Source organism: Pezoporus occidentalis, unplaced genomic scaffold (assembly GCF_034315485.1).
Source record: "Pezoporus occidentalis ecotype Australia unplaced genomic scaffold, CSIRO_AGI_Poc_V1 ctg100, whole genome shotgun sequence".
Taxonomy (NCBI): domain Eukaryota; kingdom Metazoa; phylum Chordata; class Aves; order Psittaciformes; family Psittacidae; genus Pezoporus; species Pezoporus occidentalis.
Genome location: NW_026912780.1, coordinates 540,627 through 561,469, shown reverse-complemented (window position 1 = coordinate 561,469; position 20,843 = coordinate 540,627). Strand labels below are relative to the sequence as shown.

Genomic DNA, 20,843 nt, shown 5'->3' with positions numbered 1-20,843 from the left:
AGACAGGCAACAAGTACTACTTTGAGATGACAAAAAATTATGATGCTGGTATTTGTACACTAATAACACTTCTGGTTAAGAAAGTAGAAGGGGGATATTTTTTGTTTTTAAAGTATATAAATGAGATGGACAAGAAACTTCAGCTGAAAAGGCACACAGTGGCTAAAATAACTCAAATTGCCCTCTGCCTGTGCCTCTGTCCCCATTGATTAAGAGACCTGGGTAACCAGATGAAGCATAGGGATTTAACACTGTTACTTGTTTAGAAAACAATGGATAGAACTAACCTTTTTTCTTCTGTTAAAAGATTTAAGTGAAAATGTACACCAATTTCCAAGTAATTTAATGGCTTAGATTTCACCAATGTTTCTCTCATTGAAAAAACTCTTTAAGGCTCACTGTCAACTCAATTAAGGCTCACTGTCAATTCAATTATTTTCTCCCATTTCTTTAATTGCAAAAGTAATTGTAAATCTTTACTGCAAGAAAACCTGAAAGATGCCATTCGAACAACCTCATCTGGGAAGGACTACAAGCCCACTGCAAAGCCAGTCAGTTGGAAATGGTGGCCCAAATGCTCCAGGTGGAACTGAGGTAATCTGGGCTAAACCCAAACAGTTTTCCCCAATTTTTTTAAATTAAAAAGGAAACTGATAACAATGGCCAAGCATATTTGAGAATCCAAAGCAGGGAAGTTAAACTGACCATGCTAAGTAACATGCTGGTTTTCAAATTAATAACACTGATGGCTAGTATAAGTTGTTTCCTATACAATATATGCTTCGAAGTATACATATACATGAAGGTAGCTCCTCGAACTACAGAACTTAAAAATCACAGCAAACACAACATGAAAGAGGAAGAGACAAATGCAAAGCAATATGCATAGGAAGAAGTCACTAATGTACGCACGCAGTTAATGACATCAGCAGAAGGGCTATAATGGACTGTGGGACTCTGACTAATGTAAGACACAAGTTTAAGCAATCAGATTAAAACCTTGTTCTTAAATCGCTCTGCTAGATTATGACATTAACAGCACTTTCTGAACAGTTCACTCTCTGATTTGTGTTCCGAAATGTCAATGTGTTCTTTAATCTTTATAATATTGTCTATGGTTTGTGTTAATTAAAAGATAAAGCCTCTGGATTAACTGATGAATACTAATTCTTTAGATTTCCATTACCTCATAGAAGGGAGGAAGGAAAACAAGACAAAGGCCCCATGCTTAGTACAAGGATACAGAACTTAAGTGACTCACAAAAGACTGAAAACAGTGGTCTACATTTATTTAATGAGAAATTCAATTAAATTAGAAATAGCAACAGTAAGAGTTTTTTACAAAACAACAACAAAAAAATGAACCATTTTTGCTTCTTAAAAAAAATAGAAATGTTCTTCCTACTCTTTTTTAAAATAAAAATGAAAAATAGAGAAATCATTAAAAATATTAGACACATGTATAAAAAATGTTAAAGTATTTTGAATATTTGAAAACAAGAAAGAATCTCTGTATTTTTAGAAAATATACTAATTCTCATAAGAAAACAATAAAAAAATATTAAGAGAGATGTTACGAAGTGCTGTATGCCTTTAATACCATTCTTTTGGTCAGTAGAAAGTAAATTTCTCTTAAGAAATTTCTCAGAACAGTCAGTATTCCATTTAACCACATGTTTATAGGTAAAAACCAGTTGTGCTGAGCACTTAGAGATTTCATGGAGACACTAAGAAAACGAGATGCAAAGGACACAAAGTGTAAGTCAGAAAGCACTGCTACACATGTCGCACTAACACAAGGCATCCAGTCTGGACTGGGGTGCCAAGCACTGCTGGGGAATTAAAGGATTCAGCTCTCTGCTCTGGACTGCTGAATGTTGTACCACTCAAAAATGCAATTAATCCATTCAAGAAGGGCACAACAGCCTGAAAGCTCCTGGACCATTTATCTTTCAGGCCACAGTAGCAGCTACCATTAAAAGAAGGCTGGGGGGTAGGCAAAGGTATGCACTGAAAAGGCTTGCTGACAGCATGAGGACCATATGGCTCCATACTTGCCACATGCCAAAGACTAGCCCAGCTCAAACTGTAACAGAGAAGTGTATGGATCCAGATGTTTTAATTCATGCAAGACAGCAAATCCCTTCCGTTTAAAATAGCATGCCTTCTTCCTGCAAGATGCTGGAAGGACTTCAGATATTAACCCACTCAATCAGCATGCTTAAAGAAACAAATGCAAGATTGAAAGACTCTACTTAGAAACAGATGGGCAATATCTGAGACACTGGGTCCCTCAAATGTTAGACACGACAGGCGGGTTGGAAGTAGATGATCTTAAGGTCTTCTCCAACCCCAACTATTTCATGATTCTATGTTCTATATGGTCAATAAAACACAGATGAAGGGAAAAAAACCCTCATGTTCTGTATCAACCTTTGTTGGACCATCTCCTACATTAGATAACCACTTCCAGACACAGGGATTCATAATTTCTCTGATTTTAAAGTTAAGCTATTTGATAGGTGTGTGGAATACAGTGATTTTTTTTCTTTTAAAGTATGAAAATCTTATTTGCACGAGAAGAAAACAGCAGGATGTCAAGTTATGAATTAAATATTTTCATAATTTCCCCCATCCCAGTCTTGCTACTTGAAAAGACATATTCCTCAAAGAAATATTATGTAAATAATATCCTGTAAATAACATACATAAACATACTATGTAAATAAATGCAGCAGCCAACAACAGTATTTCATAAAGAAAAATGCCTTCCAAAATTATTTGAATGTAGAAAGAGTGTTGAATCATTCTGCACTCCCTTCCTGAAGCAGCAGTGATTCAATCAAGTTGGGTCTACATGTAAAGTTGTAACATTATATTAGATTTGTAATTCCAAACAAAACACATTTACTAAAATGTCTGTGTATTAGTAACAAATGTGCTTTAGCTTAGTATGCCCATTCTACCTGGCATAGTCTTTGATGGTGGCTTGAAGAGACCACATCTGCTCCTGAAAATTTGAAATTTGATTTTTCCATCACAATATGGTTTTAAATTCTGCAGAATTCTGCATTTTGCAGTGACATTCCCAAAGAACTTTCTCTGCATTAACACGTCCATTTTCAAAGCATTTCGAAAGCACAATGCTGTACATGCTTCTGGATAGTCCTATTCACAAGTTGTAAGGAGGAGCATTCTCCTGTTCACACTGCTGCATTTCAGACCTTCTTAAAAATTAGGTTATTAATTTTTTTTAAGCAAAGCCATGAATAATGACTTCATTTGGAGCTTTTCTGCATTGGCAGACACTAATGGCTTTTTTCACTCAACCTCCAATTACAGGGAACAGCGATTAGCTACTTCTTACAAATATAATTAGCTGATTAAGAAAAAGCATAGAAGAGATCAAAGCTCCTGGAGCATATATTCTTGGATTGCAACAATCAGTTCAGTGACTTAAGAGGATAAAACACTGCATTCACACAACATATGTAAGCTGTCATCTCCTCTAACTGTGAGTTTGTCTCAACCACAATAAAGAACAGCCTTCGTGAAAGGCTGAAGAGGGCTCTTTTCACTTTCTGAAAATGCCAAGAGCTTCTGGGGTGCCAGCAACATGTGCTGCGGGAGGCACAGCTTCCTCACACATCCCTCAGTTCTAAGCAACAAACCCAGCAGGGTATCAGACTTCATCAGAGCTTTCCACAGCTGGACTAGGCTTCCTTTCCTACTAGTCTTCACCATATAAGCCTCAAAGAGTTAACTTCCCCTGACCCATCCTTAAGTGTCCTCTGAAGGTTCTGGCTTTTTCTATTCACTACATAGTTGACAAGATTAAAGACAGTCACCAGAAAATGCCTTTCCTCCTCTCAAACCTTCTGGAGTGTACCAAGTTACGGTACTTCAGCTCCATACTGACCATCAAAAACACCATGTAGAATCAGAGAATCATAGAATAGTTAGGGTTGGAAAGGACCTTAAGATCATCTAGTTCCAACCCCCCTGCCATGGGCAGGGACACCTCACACTAAACCATGTCACCCAAGGCTCTGTCCAACCTGGCCTTGAGCACCGCCAGCAATGGAGCATTCACAACCTCCCTGGGCAACCCATTCCAGTGCCTCACCACCCTAACAGGAAAGAATTTCTTCCTTATATCCAATCTAAACTTCCCCTGTTTAAGTTTTAACCTGTTACCCCTTGTCCTATCACTACAATCCCTAACAAATAGTCCATCCCCAGCATCCCTATAGCCCCCCCTTCAGATATCTGTAAGAAAGACTTGGTCCAAGACCACAGCAGTGGCAAACAATCACACCTATCGCCCAACCATCATGGAAATCCAGCTTATCAATGGAAGAGAGAGTGCATTCTTTAGGGCTGACCCAAGAGCAAAGACCAAAGTGCAAAGTTCTTCATCACAAAACCTTACCACCTTCAGCAACAAATATGAAGATACATTTCTATGACCTTGTCTTCCCTAACATAAACAAACACCGAGATGTAAATATGCGTCTATGCAATTATTTGAAAAATCCCTAAACAAAACACTCCCCTGCACATGCCCTTCTCCTCCTGGGAAAGCGATGAAAGCCGCAGCATTACTCAAGTCATTTAATGCATTCCTGAAAGTGCTTATGAACACCTCTGAAACCTCACATAAACAAAAATTTCCTCCAAACCTACTACCTCAGCTGCATATAAAACTGCACTGCTCCTGCTAATGGATGAGGTGGAGATGGAAGTGTGCTAAAATTCCATTATTTTGCAAGGTTTACCTTATAGCTTAAAAAAAAAACAAAACAAAAAACCCTGGGGAGGAAGAGAAAGATGACGTGTAGCAAAGACAAGCTCCAGCAGGGAATCTAGGAAGAAGCTCAGTTTCAACTTGCCAAGTTTCTGACACGTTATCCCTCAGGGATGAGATTAGACACTTTATGAAGAGATGGGTGTGATCAGGCCTTCACACAGTGCCTAGGGATCTGTTGTGCATGGCAGCAACACCGTTTGTGGAATCTTGCAGGTTCTTATCTTAGTCAGCTCTTCCATAGGTTAACCAGAATCCTTCCCACCCAACAGCTCTACTGACTTGCCAATTTGGGTACTGCCCCTCTCTGCAGACACAGTACAACTACCACAGTTCTGCTCCAGTACTGCTTCACTTTATTTCCCTATCAGAGTTCATGGCAATGTGTAAGATTATTCTATTCCACAATTCAGTTATCCCTATTCCTACATCCCTATTCCTACATCACTTCCATTTCTTCCACACCTCCTATTTATGGGCAAGCACTCCTAAGTAAACGTAAGGTTGGTGCTTTGCATTCTTTAACTGTAAAGCTCAGTCCCCCCCCCCCCCCGCCCCAAATTCTTCCTCCTTGCGTATTCTCCTTCACTCTTCCTCTTATGCTCCTACAGTGATCCAGCTGCTTTAGCTATCTACCACAGTCAGAACAAAAACAGAATTATCTAGTCGGAGAGAGGGGGTTATGCACACTCACATCCGTGCAATATCTATTATGCCTAACCTAAGCCACCTAGATAAAGACATGACATGGGAGAAGTAGCATAAAAGACCATTGTAAAAGATTATTTTCACCACTTCCACTTAGCTTGTTCTCTTCTTCCATGTTGGGTCACATTTCAGAAATACTCCCACACTGCTTCTTCTGCCCCTTGTCCTCTGTTCCAGCCACCCTAGCATTTCTTTTGCTTTGCCTTCTGGGTGTCCCTTGCAGCGAAACATCCAGGCACATGCAAAGGTGCAGTACCGCAGCTAGCTGCATCTCAAAGAAGTTATGACTCGCAAGCTGAAGAGACTTGCTGAAAAGGACAATACTGCATTATTCTGCAAGTAAACTACTTGGAGAGTTGATCTCGTGGCCCTTTTCCAACTATGTTTGGCATTCCCACTTTTTTCCTTTTAGTTAAAAGCACCGTGAACATTGTTTTCCCACAAAACCAATGTAGCATTATACCTGCACACTTGCCTGGTTGGTCTGTGAGAACAAGTCCAAACAAACACACCTGGGAAACCCTCCCACAGGCTTGCGCCTCTCTAGAGCTGGGCCCACTGCAAGTTCTCAGCAGACAGAAACCTCTCAGATTATACCTCATAAAACAAAAATAATTAAAACCAGTCACCTCCTATAAGCCAAGACATTTTACAATTTTTCATGATGCTGCTTTACACAAGTACCAAAGTAATATTTTTGCATGTTTATGAATATAGGACTCAATGCAATCAACTAAAGGATCAAATACTGAGTTTCTGATCACAAACCCTTAAGTCATTATTCACTATTACCCTATTAACACCAAGTTCTCCACTTCTTTAATATAGTTTTACTTTATTTCTCCCTTTCTTTCAGTTCAGAAACCATTTTGTGAAGTCATATTAAGACTTGCAAGAAAACATTACGTGTATGGGAGTGTAATTATTTCACCAGAAAACATACAGAAATTTCAGGTCACATAAAGCCAGAAGACTTATGTTCTGTTTTTAAAACACAGACAATAAATTGCTGAAATGTTAAGTGCTTTTTAGATAGAACATAGCTTGTTTTCGTGAACATAACATTTGCATTTTAGTTCACTGAACAGAGAGGAAAGCAAGTACTTCTACATACCTACAGCAAGTCCAGCCAAATTTAGGCTACTGATGTTGGAAACTCAGGAAAGTACAAAATTCAGACATGCCAGGAAGCCTACATTCAACTTCTAGCACAGACAACACACTGGACACTAACCTCATCCACCTGCACAGCCTTCTGATAGTGGGCATCAGCAGCAGTAACCACCTTTTAGATAACACAGCATCTATAGCAAAGACTAGGAGGAGAACCCCAGCTACTGGTATTTATTCAGCCAGGGAGCCCCACCTTTCACATCTAGGAAAGTGTCCTAGCTAGAAGATATTCTGTTTTAACAGCATCTCAAAGTCAAGGACTACGAAGTCAGAAACGCAAGTATAAATCAAAGAAGTGTCATATAAGATTCAAAACTGTACAAGAAAGAGAGAAGGTCTCATTTATGGGTACAAGTGCTTACCTAGAAAAGGGCAGGACCAGTATTCCAGATAATATCCCTGGAACCAGCATTTCTTTCAAGGCAGATTATCACTGGATAATCCTGACTCCCAAACACCTGCTGGCACCCATCTCCATGTGAGGAGGATGGGTGGCGGCTGTTCGCACACAGGATAGCCTCTGCCGTATAATGACAGCCTGGGTAGGTAAACTCAATCCTTTGCAGGAAGGGCACAGACAGCAACCCAGACCTCTCACTTCTTGAAGAAGCACTCTGACTTTCTGTTAAGTAAAAAAGTCAGTGTGGACAGTAGCTCCTATTCAAATGAAGTTATGTACAGACCTGGTCCCACCTGACTTTTAACAAGTTTCTTCAGATAGATGAAAGAAGTCAGGTGTCCAAAAACCTGTATCTCCACAGATGAGGGAGAGGTGAAAAGAGGCTACAGACATTTCTAAGTCTATGGTGTAACTGATTTATTATCCCAGGGATCTTTCTGACTAATTATAAGTTATCTAATTAATGTAGGTGCCAGACCTGGCTACATGCAATGTAACATTATGAATTTGTTAAGGATTTAAGAGAACTTAATATACCTAAGGCTACTAGGGACATATTTAGATGCACCAAAATCCACACCACTAAAATTAGGTATATGAAAGTTTCTTCAGCTACCACACAGATCTTGTGGGCCACATCATGTGCAGTTTTGGTTCAAAGCCATCCCAAATCTTCTAGCTCTGATCCCAGCAAGACATTTTTTAAGCTCACTGCTTCTACAGACATAATCTGACAGTGGAGATACTTAGCCAAATAAATACAACTAGTATCAAAGATTCTGCTTGAGCAACATAGTGAGTGTAATGACAGAAACAGGCAGAAGATAAAACATCACAAGGCTGACACACGGCACAGTCAGCAGTCTGGCAATAGTTAAAAAGTTTCTGTAGGCGCTTTGCAGATGTAAGTTACTTCTGCCAGGATAAGCCTCAAGACTTCATCTTTATTGAAACTGGCTTTGCTGACATGCGCTTGAAAGCCATTGTGTGCGCACTCTCCAAAAAAAAGTGAAAAGAACAAAGGGAAACACGGAAGAGGGATGAAGCCATATTTATTATGTACTTATGGAGCTCAGGCTGCATAAACAGAATGCGGAATTATGATACATGGGCATCCATCTCATTTTTCTAAAAGACTTAAAGACCCCAGACTAAAAATGTTTTTCTTTCCCCTCTTCTCCATCATGCCTGCTTTTTAGCCATCAAGTTAATGCGAATCAACTGGCTAAAATGCAGAAGAGCCAATATTCTCATTTCATTTGAGAGTAAAAGAACAGAAGCCTTTGCCTTGCAGTGCAAGGAAAAGAAAAGCACTTGAGCCTTCCAGACCATGATGTGCTTACAGTTCCTCATATAAATATTTTGGTCTTCAGCCCAAGCCCCTTTTACTTGCACACAGGGTTTTTCACTGCTGGTTTGTTATTTGGCAAACCTACAACAGAAGGTTCAGCTGTGACTATAGGGCTTTGTCTCCTAGGCAATATGAATTAACAGTAGTTCTTTTTCCTCAAATTGATGAAATACTGTTCTTCTTAAGGAAAAAAATAATTCAGGAACTACATCTGGGTTGCAAATTCAGTCTTGGTCATGTATTCTATGTACTACACTTAAGTAAAAAGGTAAAATCAGGATATCCCACTTTAGTAATACAACAGTGTTTTGCAAGACACTGTGACTTACAGACTGAAAGAGGAGTTGAGAAAATCTGTCACTGTTTTTTCCTGAAGTTGGGCTCAAAATCAGAGGAGATGATGTACCAGTTTCTGTAAAAATGTAATATTATACAAAGAAAAAACAAGTATAAAGAATTAGTTCTGAATGGCTTGTTAACTAGGCATTACTGTACTTGGATCTCTAGCCAAGGTGGAGCCATTCTTATGTGAACTTACTGCAAACTGAGAGAGTAAAATTTTCCTCCATATAGAAAGAGCTGCTTTTACTGCTCAGAACTATAAATATGTATAAAAAAAGGTAACAGGTAAAACACACTTCTGTGTATCGGCAACGTCGCCAAGGATTAAGCTGGTTTATGCTGCCTTGAGGAGGCTATTAGCAAAGATGAGCAGTGAACTTATTCAGCAGGAAAGATATACATGAAGCGAGGGGGAGATGAAATGATGCATAGCTATAGAAGCGTGAACCATTCCAAACATGCTTTGTATTTTCTCCCAACAACAATTAAAATTCTTTGAGCCAGCACAAACTAACAGACAGTCCTGTGCATGGCTTGAGGCTCATCTCCTCCTCTCAGGACTCACAGGCAAGGTGGAAAGGAAGATGATAGAGATCCAAAAGTTAGAGGTCTGGTGGCTTTCTACCACTGCTCATATCCAAGGCATTCATGTTGGTAGTCACAGATATCAATGCTGCAACTAGTTTTATGAGATGCTTTTTATACTGTGTGATCAGTGTTTAGCCCTAGACACATGCTGCACTGTGTTAGAGAGCTGGATTTTTGGATAATAACTTTTGAAAGCAGCATAAGACTGTAACATCTGGAGCAACCAGCTACATAGAAGGAATTAATGAGGAAGAGTTTCTCCTTGATAAACAAATAATGATCATTTTTGGCTTGTACTAAGATTCCTGAATGTACATATTGCCGAAATGCTGCTTGTGCACATCACTGTCCCAGGCCAGTTTTACACTGCATAAACAAATTAATCATGAATAAAGAGGGTAAAGATGTGCCTCAAATCTTCCGTTCCTTGGCAGAACAGTGAAAATGATCAGTGACGGTCCTGTGACCGTATCCTGTGAAGAGCTCCAGCCTCTCAACACAGGGTACATGAGGCTGGCATCATGTCACCCTCACCACCCTGCCAGCCCACAGGCATCTGTTTCAGGTCCTCAGGCACAAAATAATGCTTACCTGAGGGTAAACCCCAAATAAACATCAACCTTTTTCAGATGAAAGTGTCAAAGAGGCTTTGTGGCCCACACTCTGGGCACATTGATCTCAAAATCCTCCAGGAACTCAAGTAATTTTTTTTTACACTTAGAATAAATACCTCAAGAAAGAAATCTGATTCCCCCTTGGCACCCTCTCAATTACCATAACAATTACTTGGCAAAGTTGCTGCCATAGATAATGACTTATATAAAGTAGAAGGTACTACTTATGTTTGCCAGCCTGGACTCACAATTCCAGTTGCCAATGCCATACGACTGTAAAATCCATTTGCTGAACTAGATTACCCACAAGATGATCATCTGAAATGTACACAACTCACTGTAGTCAACCACTGTAGTCAACTCACTGTAGTCAACCAAGTGCAGTTAACATTTGTTAAACATCTGATAAAGCACTGAAACAAATTACCTTCTTTATTTAGCAACACGCCTTGAGAACAGATTTTCTCCTGATTTAATGGGATGGCTCTGTCCATTATCCTATTAGCTACGCATTGCTAGAAACACCCCGGGCATCACATTGCCAAACAACTGACTGAAGCCATTAAAGGCTCTTCAAACAACATTGCTTCCTTCTGCTCTTGATTACTGAAAAATGGTCTCATAAAACATTACCCATTAGATAAGATCACCAAATGAGTGAAAAGCAAGCAATAAGAAGTCCCATTTCCTAGCAACTTTTCACCAATGCTCATATTCTGTGTATCTGCCAACACTTTTGAAACAGTTACACCATCCAATTTATTTCCTCACAGCAAAAACTTTCATATTGCTCTTTTACAACAAACCAGCAGTGCTGGCAGGGCATCCTACTACAGGAAGACATCAATAGCCATGCATGGGCAAGTTAAAATTCAGCCTTTTGACTCCACCTGCTTCCTTTGTCTAGCATGGAGGAATAAATACTTACTGGCATTTCATTTAGAAAGTCTTAATGTTACCTTTTTTTACTTAATCTAACAAATTTTGAAACACTGAAACATCTAGTAGAAAATTTAGCTTAACCCTGAACTTTTTTAGATGCTTGCCTGAACACACAAAAAACAAATATATCCAAAGCTGTTGTATATTAATATGGTAAAAAACAGTGCTCCATTCAGAGCTGTATGAATACTTAAGCTAGACTGGATCTATAGGTTCACATAAAATTGAAATCTGTATGCTCCTAGTAGCACTTTGACTACCAGTATGATTTTATGCATTTTGAATTTTTCAACAAATAAAAATCAAGCATCAGTTCTGGTGGCATTTTATTAAATGACCTCAGGTTTAATAAATCAGACTCTTTTTGTGACGTATTTCTTCCTCCAAAACCATGCCGTTTTGTCTTAACAAGCAAGGTACTACAAAGAAAATAAAATAAAGCAGGAAGTGTTAAGCAAATGCATAAAACTATACAGCTGGTCAGCCTGTAGAAAATACAATATGGTAAGTGAAATACTAATGTCAGAAGAGCATAGGTTTTTCCAGCATAGGGCTGCTGTTACAAAAACAATTGGATGCAAAAGCTTTTTGTGTATCCTGGGGAGATAAGTTATGCTGCAAGTTCGGTTCTGCTCAGCTTGGTTTCTACCAGAGGTTAGTGTATCTGCCAGCTAAGAGCATGAGTTTTATTTTTCCAAGAAAATACATTAATCTGGTTTCACACACTGCTCTAGGCTCCCAACATTGAGTGCAACGCCAGCATTCAAACACTCTTGGCTTATGTTTCTAGTCCTTAATAGCAAAATAATGCAAGAAACTAGCAGCAGCAGCACTCTGCATTTATTTTCCAATCCACTTGTTTCATGTGTCTTTGTTCAAAACCCCATCCAACTGGCAAGTTTGTGCAATGTTTCTAAGCCTCCCCTAAACCCAAGGCTGGAGTGATGTATCCTAAACAATCCCAGCAGCTCCTGGTATATGCTGCCATTCAGAGAGGTGTATCAGAGCTGTGATGTGAAACGCCATTTTGACAGCACCCTAAGGAGTCTATTTCAGTGACTGAAACTGTTCCTTCGAGACCTTTTAGAGGGCTAATTACAGTTACAAATATAGGCTAGGCAGCAACCTATTCTTCAGACTGAGTTTCTGGTATTTTTTCTTTTCAATTATAGTCATTTTATGGGAAAAAACCTGCATACCACACAGGAAGACTTCAACATTTCCATGTCAGCATATTACATGCCTGGGAAAGAGCTATATTGGTCCTGGTAAGAACAACAGATGATCTACTTCTGATCATATAGCAGAAAGTACTTTCTTTAATTGCTTAAGAAGCTTCACATCACTGCTTGCCAACACAGCTTCTCCCCAAGGCCCCAGTCACTACAGTAACACCTACAGGGCAAAATCGATTTTATAAACCTGTGAATTTCCATAGAATCACTTGCCTTCTTTCTGAAGTTAATGAAAAGAAATACAAAATGCCTCTCTTGCTTACTATTTCAGCATCTACACCTTTGCCTCACTTAAATCAGCTTAATCCCAAGACCAATACATGTGTTAGTTGTTGGAAAAATCCATCATTTGTCTTCATATCTGAGAAACGTTTGAGAAGTTCAGTGTACAATCATGTTTAGACACAGCAAAAGAGGAAAATTACAACATGCTTAGTGTAAAAACCATCAAATCCTTGATTAATCTGATAATACAACAGCCGAATCCACTGGTGGGTTGTGGGGTTTTTTCTTACCTCAATAATCTTGTCATGAATTTGCAGGCCTTCTGCTTTGTCTGCAGGTCCATTTTGCAAAATCTTTGACACATAAATCCCCTCAGCAGATTCCTCCTGATTGTTCTGTACCAGGTGATAGGGAAGTTGCAAAAAGGGCCACATTAGTACAAGAAATGAGATGGTACTAAAATCAGCAGCAATGAAAAACGCAAATCCACCTGAAACACACAGCTCACTTTTCAAGCTAAGAATTGAGCTCCTTGGGATTTCCTTTTTTCTTTAAGCTTGCTTAACACAAACCAGTCATTAATCAAAAGGACAGAATGAATGGACTGTTCCAGCATTTTTTATAAGATTATCCATTTACTTCTGGTTATTTTAGCCTAAATGAGACACAGGGTGCAGTGGTAATCAGATCCCAGCTAAAAATATTTAAAGCAGATCTCAAACTTCACAGCAGATAGTGACTAGTACAGGAGAAGATACTCATGTAAATGGATGCACAAGTGTTTCTCTCAGGAGTGAAAGGGCACCTGCAGTACTTCTGCTTGTACATTTTTTTTCTGCATTTGAAAATAAAGCTCCAGGGAACAAAGTGACATTAGCTCGCTGGCACGTAACAGTGATAGGATTTGGTTAGAACTGGTTAACTTCATAAATCCTATTCACATGGGAGACTGAGAACTTGCTCAACTGTGAAATCCATACAGATCCGCTGCCGACAAAGAAAAAACCCACTTCCAGTTGATCGCTACACACTGATAAGTACAACTTCCATGAAGGTCAAATTTAAAGCAGTTATCTACCACAGCTAGAATGATACATCTGATGTCATTGCACATGCTGAAATTACTTCATTTCATCACAATCATTTGAAATAGTTTAAAATCATTATTAATAATGAAATAATGCCAAGCAAACACTGCCCACTTAAAGTATTTTTAAGTGCTCATACGAATATTAACCTAGATAGCAATAAATGAAGGCATCTCTTTCCAGATGATATATGTTTTGGATAACAGTTTATAGGATGCTTATCTCCCTTCTGTGCCTGGTGAATCCCTGACCAACAGCACGATTCATATGTGCACAGGTTTCTAGGTCTAGGTCCTATGCACTCATGGGGAAAACGTTTTATAAGTTTTCCTATTAAGAAAATGATAAAAGGTGCAACAAAAAAATGGAACCACTATAAAACATGCTTTACAATATGTGCCAATTGTCTTATGGAGACTCAACCCAGGCAGATTACAGGTTAACAAATATTTGATTCAACACTGTGCTAGTCAGACTATCATTTCATAAACTCCTTATTTTCCTCCCTTTGTCACAGAGACTCATAGGTGTCAGGTAATAAGCAAAAGGGAAACTTATTAACAGCTCCAGCAAAATTTTGAAATGATGAACAAACAGGGAAATGAAACTCTGATAAAAAGCATAACAGCCATTAATGAAATGCAGGAGGTGCACGGATGTTTTTTTCCCTTGAGAAAACAAAAGGCTAGATCACAGTTCCTTTGCCTACATAAAACTGCATTTTTTTTCTTTTCTCCAAAAGAAATTACACTGGCTTTTTCAAGAGCAATGTATGACCCAGTAAGAAAAAGGGTATTTCAGTCTGGCATGCCGGTACCCAGCACTCCTGACATGGAAACGCAGCATGCTGCATACTGAGCTCTTGCACCCTGTCACAGAGCCCACCAGCTGTGTAGCAGGGATGCTACAGAGACAGTCAGTTCACCTAACCCTTAGCTGAGTCTGTGGGTCACAGCAGGAGCCCTAAGCCGTGCCCACAGCTCCCTCCAGCCTGGCTTTGCCATCGTGTCCTGGGCAGAACAGCCTCCACACCACAGCTTGCTCTGAAGGACAGTCCTTCCACCCAGCCAGAGCTGGGGCCCAGGACAAATATGGGGATCAAAGCAGCCGTGCTCCATTAAAATAATGATTCACCTCCCAGAAACACACACTTAGTGATACGAGTTCTTTCCTGATGAAATAAAAGATGAGCTTGTGGTGAGTCTTTGCTCTCCTCCTCCCTGCAGGTAGAAGGTGAAGAACAGTGGAGAAGCCTATTATGGGTTGAAAGGAAACACAGCCAACAGAACATATTACCCAAGTCACCAAGAGTCACCTGCTTTCCAATGAGAAAAACCTGCACTGTATTTATAAAAGACAAATAATAAACGGTGAAGGAACGCACTCCCACATAGGCAACTAATATAATGACACCACTGTTCTGCTCTTCTGCTGCAAGACCCAACTCTTCACTCAAAGGTACTTTTTCCCTGAACAAGCTGAATGTACAGATCACTTTCATGAACTCTTTTTCATTGTGTTACTAAAAGATTCCTGATCCAGTATTTAATTTTTTGAGCAGTTTTTTATTGTCATTATTTGACCCAACTCAATCCTTTTTTCCTGTTATATCCTTTGTCTGACATATGTTGAGTGAGACCTTATACCGATACCTGGGAACTGTCAATCAAACATCTGTGCTATTCATATGTATCACAATGAGAACAAAACAAATGAGAATTTACAAAGTAAACTTCAAAGACTCAAAACCCCCCAAGACCCAGCTCTGCCTCACAGCTTCACTAACTTCTCCATCTCCAACTATCAGCGTTAATGACCACTTCCTTCTCTCCAGCCAGCAGGTCTCTACAAACAGTGCTATGAACCTTTATCCTTTACTCCTTAAACTTCTGGAATATTCATTCAAAAACCCTAACTGTCTGTAATATAAAAAGTCTGTTCCAGTATGCACTGTCAGCATTTAAGTACTTCAGAGAGGCTCAGCTGCCATCCCAAGAAAGATGAACACCACGCTCCCTTTTCCCTGCAGTTTTCCTACAGCTGCAAGTAACAGCAACTAACAGTTACTGCAATCCAATCTAAAGATAGTCTGGACTTTGTTACTGGTATACTCAAAATATGGATATAATCAAAGCTCATGTATTTTATCTTAGAGCCACCTGTTGTCTCATCCTTCCATTAGGAAATCTAAGAAACTTTTGCTTTGGATTTATAGCACCAACATCTGATAACTGCTGGTCTTCATATTTACCCACAGGGAACAATAAATAATTCAGCCGTGAAGACAGTGAACTTTTTAGGCTAATGGGAACAGACTCTTTGGCACCACTAAATATAGCTTCAGAGCAGAAGATTGCCAAACTAACGCACAGGGTCCCATTCCCCTTCTCAGTAATAGCAGGAGGTTACAATTCTCCCACTTAACAAGAACCTGATCAGCGCATAATTATTACCGAGCCTTTTTAATCAACTATTAATTTTCCAGTTTAACAGGTTTCTTTACCCTTCATATGCAATGACAATCCTGATTAATGCTTTTGGAAGGCTGAAGAAAAAAATAAAGCATATTCTTATGTATATTGGGGGGGGGGGGGCGTTAGGGATCCTCATGCATATTCTGTGGTTTCCAATGAAGTTTCTAAACCTAGACTGATGAGACTAGACTGATTGAAGATACAAGATCAACAAAAACTGTTTCAGTTCACAAAGAATAAAAAATGAAAGCAGGGATGTGAGAGCAGGACATGTGCTTAAGCTACCCGACTTACAGAAGCAAATTTTCATCTCTCCTTTAAACATATAAAAAAAAACAAGCTGTTTACAAACATTCCAATGGCTTAATCCTGCTACAATGACTTTTGTAAGTAGTCCCAGAGATTTCCATTGAACAGTTTGCATGGATACAGATTACTCACACGGGGACTGAGTGCAGATCAGCCTAAAGTTTTAAAGCAAAAACAATGGGAACACCTTTCCTAAAAGTAATAATTCTCATAAGAGTATGTCTTTAAACCAATGACTCCAATTACACCTGATAATACACATTTCTTCTATCTCTGGAGCTGATTCCATACCTACTGTCATGGAAAGTAATTTTTTTATTACTAACATGTATATAGTAACAGAAAGTAGGTCGAAATACCCTACAGTTACTTTTGTTGTTACCTGATTGGGTCGTCCGCCTACAATATTGAATCCCAAGGTATCATTTTCTCGGTGTAGCATGATCGTTAACGGTTTGGGTTCTCCTCCCTAAGAAGCAAGAGGTGAAATACTGTTAAATAATACAGTCTCAATAAGACAATTTTAAGTGAAAATACTAACTTACATAAGATTTTTAGCTGAGGCCTTTAGATAAGGCCTAAAGGAAAAATAGGATGAAAAGATAAGAGTTATCTATCAAAAACAGTGATGGAGTAAAAGATAAAAGTTAAAAAGAGAAAGAAACATCTTCCTTCAGTGTAACAGCTAAAGAATGGTAAAATAAAATCAATAATTAAAAAAGAAACAAAATATTTGGAGGCTTTAGCACAGCGAGTTCTTTTTACCTCCTTCACACACAATAATAAATTTCATGAGCTATATGTCCCACAAAAAAAAAATTACCCAGCACTGTTAGGTGTTTACGTTTGTCAGTCTTTATAAATTCATTGATTAATATGAATTTGACACCTAAATCAGGTATACTTTTCAAAACAGTGGAATTATAATACTTAAAAATGAAGCCCATATTTTATTAACTTTGATAGTGAAATGCGTTACTGCCGCATTATTCATTTGAATTTAATGAAGTACAGTTTTACTTTATTGATGATAGTTTTTCTTCCAAATGCCTGTTTTATTCATCACCCCGTGCTCATCCGCAGAAGAGCTTTCGGCGCGGCAGTACATACAGCAGCACCTACCGGCACTGCTAAGACATGACAGATGCCCCGCAGCTGCCCACAGGCAGCGGTGCCTCCCGCCTATCCCCACACCTCCTGCCAATTCCTCACTCAAAACCCAGGTCTTTCCCCTCCCTCCTACAGTCACCGCTTTCTCGCACACCTCACTGCTACCTCCCTTCACATGAGCTTATCCCATCTGCCAGAAGATGAAGCAGATGTATTAGCACACCTCCCAGAGCCAGCAACCTAACCTTCAGCAATTAGCTAACCAAAGGAAAGAGAAAAACATTAAATATACAAGGTCCCAAATACAAAGTTTCTCAACGCCATGAATCCCCATGTTTCCAGGCCCTCAGGTGTCCTGCGAATGATATTTCCTTTCCGCTTCCCATGCAGCAATCGCATGCCTAGCATGCTACATTGCTTCGGGAGTGAATTTAGCTGCTCAGAACTTTTCCACTGGGGATTTTGCTTCCCAAGGGTCCATGAAAATTTGGGTAAAAGGAAAAATTATTTGCATTGAAACACTCCTCACCACGGCTGCAACCAGCAGTGCCAGAGCTTACTACATAGCGATCTTCCAGCCAGGAGTTAATGCTCGAAATAAAAAATCAGCTCCCTTAAGAAGGAGGTAAGCCAGCTCACCAGTACTCTGAGATCGCTTATTTAGACTAAAGGAAGCGAGCCGCTGTCTCAGCAATGTTATCAGCCCTGAGAAGAGAGAGAAGCACTGCACCCATCTCTGCTATCAAGCATCAACTGCTACTCCATCCTACCAAACGAAACTTTCCTATCCTTTAACCTTTCAGAGTTTACAATCACTTTACACTCCAGATTTTAAAGACAACTTCTCGGCTGCCCAAATAAAAGTTACAAGCCAAGCTCCGTGTCCCTCTGCCCAAGCTTCTGCCCGTCCCAGCTGGGGCAAACTGAGCAGCCGGAGCCCTGACAGGCGTGCTGACCTGATGCGGACATCCTGACCGGAGGAACCGTGACCAGCCGACGAGCGAGACCCCCATCCCATTCCGCCCACTTCCCACCTCCTCCAGCCAGGCAAGTGACGAGCCGCGCTCGGCCACCGCCGCTCCCAGGCACCGCCGGTCTCGCCACAGCCCCGCGTTTCGGTCGCAAGGACCGACAAGAAGCGTGTCCTCAGTTGGGGCCGGTGGTCCCATCTCTCCGGGGACAGGCAAAAGCGGCTCGTAACAGCCGGGGGATGAGCGAGAGGACGGAGAGGTATCGGGCTGTGTCTCGGAGCGGGCCCTGGGATGCCTGCCGGCCCCCAGGCACACTGTTCCCATCGCTACCTCGGCCGGTCGTCACAAGTTGTGCACGACCAAAGCCGCTCCGGGGAGAGCATGTCTGGAGGGGGCCGGCCGGGGCGTGCTGCGCCGCGGGTTCCTGCCGCCGCGCTCACCTTGCCGGACTGGCCGCCCGCCAGGTCCCGGGTGATGCTGCTGATGTGGCTCATGTACTGGCCGAACTTCGCCTGGTACCGCCGCGCCGTCAGCTGCACCTCGCTCTGCAGCGCCGAGAGCTGCGCTAGCAGCGACTTCTCCCTCCTGCTCCAGCGCAGGGCCTCCCTCTTCAGCTCGGGACGCGGCTCCGGGATGCTGCTGCCGCCGCCGCCGCCCCGCAGCACCCGCAGGCAGCGGTGTCCGACCCCTGCCCGTGGCCGCGGGGGCTCCCCCTGGGCGGCTGGCCGCTGCTGCCCCGCGGAGCAGCCCCCCGAGCGGCCGGGGGGAGTCCCGCCCCGCGGCTGCGGCTCGGCGGGGCTCGGCGGCGGCCCGTAGCGGCACGCCGCGAGGTGGGCGGGCAGCTCCCTCAGCCGCACGGTGCGGCCGCAGCCCCGTGGGCTGTAGTCGCACTTGACCTCCAGCTTCTGGACGAGGCTGCGCAGGGGCAGCACGGGGCGCAGCTCGGCGGCCGCCAGCGGCCGGCAGCGCAGCGGGCAGCGGCGGCGCCGCTCCGCCCAGGGCAGCAGGCAGCCGGCGCAGAAGACGTGCCCGCACGGCGTGGACAGCGGCTCCTCCAGCACCCGCCCGCATAGCTTGCACTGCAGCTCCGCCGCCACAGGCACCGCGAAGCGCGAAGGGTCGAAGCCCATGGCGAGTCCAGGGACCGCGAAACTTTCGGCGCCGCGGCCCCGGCCCGGCCCCGGCGGCGCTGGAGCCGCTCCCGGCGGGGCTGGCGGGCGGGCGGCGGCGAGGGGTGGGCGGAGGAGCGGGCGGAGGAGCGGGGCCGCGCCGGGGAAGGCGGGCGGCAGCGCCGAGCCGGAGTTGCCAGCGGCTTCCCCCCACCCTCGCGCATTAACTCCCTCTCCCCGGCGCTACCGCCCCGCGCTCAGCCCTGGCACCACCTCCGGCCTCCCGGGGCATCCTCGCTACGCGGCGGGGAGAGGGGCGAAACGCGGGGCGAGGCGTCCGCCGCTGCCCCCCTACCTGCGGGCACCGTCCCAGCGGCCGAGCGGTGCCCGGCGGGTCAGTCGAGGCTGGGTTAAGGCTGAGGGGTAGGAAGTCCACAGGCTGCAAAATAGTGAGTCGCTCAGGCTCTTTTTTACGTGCTGGGGAATACCGCACGTGTGTGAGTATGCCCGCTCCTGTTAGAGCTATCTGTCAGGGCACAGCAAGCTGAAGTCCCTAGCACTAAGGCTCTTTTTGTTGCCACATCAAACAATAAAGAATACAGGATAAGAAAATTGCCTGTTGAGCTCCCTTAAACAACAACATATGTATAAACAACACTTTCATTTTAAGAAAAGCTAAAACACAGCAAAATTTGGAAACGCATAGTTAGGATCAATAACCAGCCTGGATTCTACCCCTTCAGTGCTGCACAACCCACAACATACACTGAAACATGAAACCCCCAACACATTCCCCACATAACTTCACTATTGAAAACACAGGGCCAGCTTGCTGCCCCCCAGCGCTGTGGAAAACCTCCCGGAGTGAAGCAGGATGGAGCCCACCAGGGGGTTTCTTCAGTGGGCTCCTTCACATGTGGGTCAGACACCACCACTTTTGGGAAAGACATCAGGTTTGGGCTGCCTAGGCCCAGATCACAGGATATTTTCTGGACTGAGGACTCCTGAGGCACAGCTGGGGTGTGCCCTCACCAGTTCTGCAATTCTCAGCTCAAACTCTGAATCCCAAGAGCATCCCTCTGGGAAAGCTGTCAGGGATCTTGAGACCCACTAATGAATGGTTCTTTTCCATGTCTAAGAAGACAAGACAGGGGCAATGCAGCAGAGGCAAGTACTTATCCCTTTTTCCGAAAGCAAGAAACAAAACTCTTCACGTACCTGCTCCTAGAACTGTACATGAGACCACAGATCTCAGTTAAGTTCACCCATAATGTCCTTGACAAAAGATTCTCTGCAATTTTAAAACATCAGTTTAAACCATAAATGATTGGCAAAGCCTCACAGAACATCTACAGACACAAATGTTACTGAGAAGCACCAGCAACCTACCATTTCTG

The 20,843-nt window shown here is 42.5% G+C and overlaps 1 protein-coding gene across 1 annotated transcript in view; it reads right to left on the bottom strand.

Annotated features, from left to right (window-relative positions):
• The window catches only part of PDZRN4 (PDZ domain containing ring finger 4), a 247,638-nt gene extending 228,117 nt beyond the window's left edge, over window positions 1-19,521 (bottom strand). The window contains exons 1-3 of the mRNA XM_062612315.1: window positions 18,778-19,521; window positions 16,639-16,725; window positions 12,676-12,780 (exon numbers count right to left, since the gene is read on the bottom strand). Coding sequence (XP_062468299.1) covers window positions 12,676-12,780; window positions 16,639-16,725; window positions 18,778-19,467 — 882 coding nt within the window. The 5' untranslated portion in view covers window positions 19,468-19,521. The remainder of the gene's footprint in view (window positions 1-12,675; window positions 12,781-16,638; window positions 16,726-18,777) is intronic.
• Between the last annotated feature and the right edge of the window lie 1,322 nt (window positions 19,522-20,843).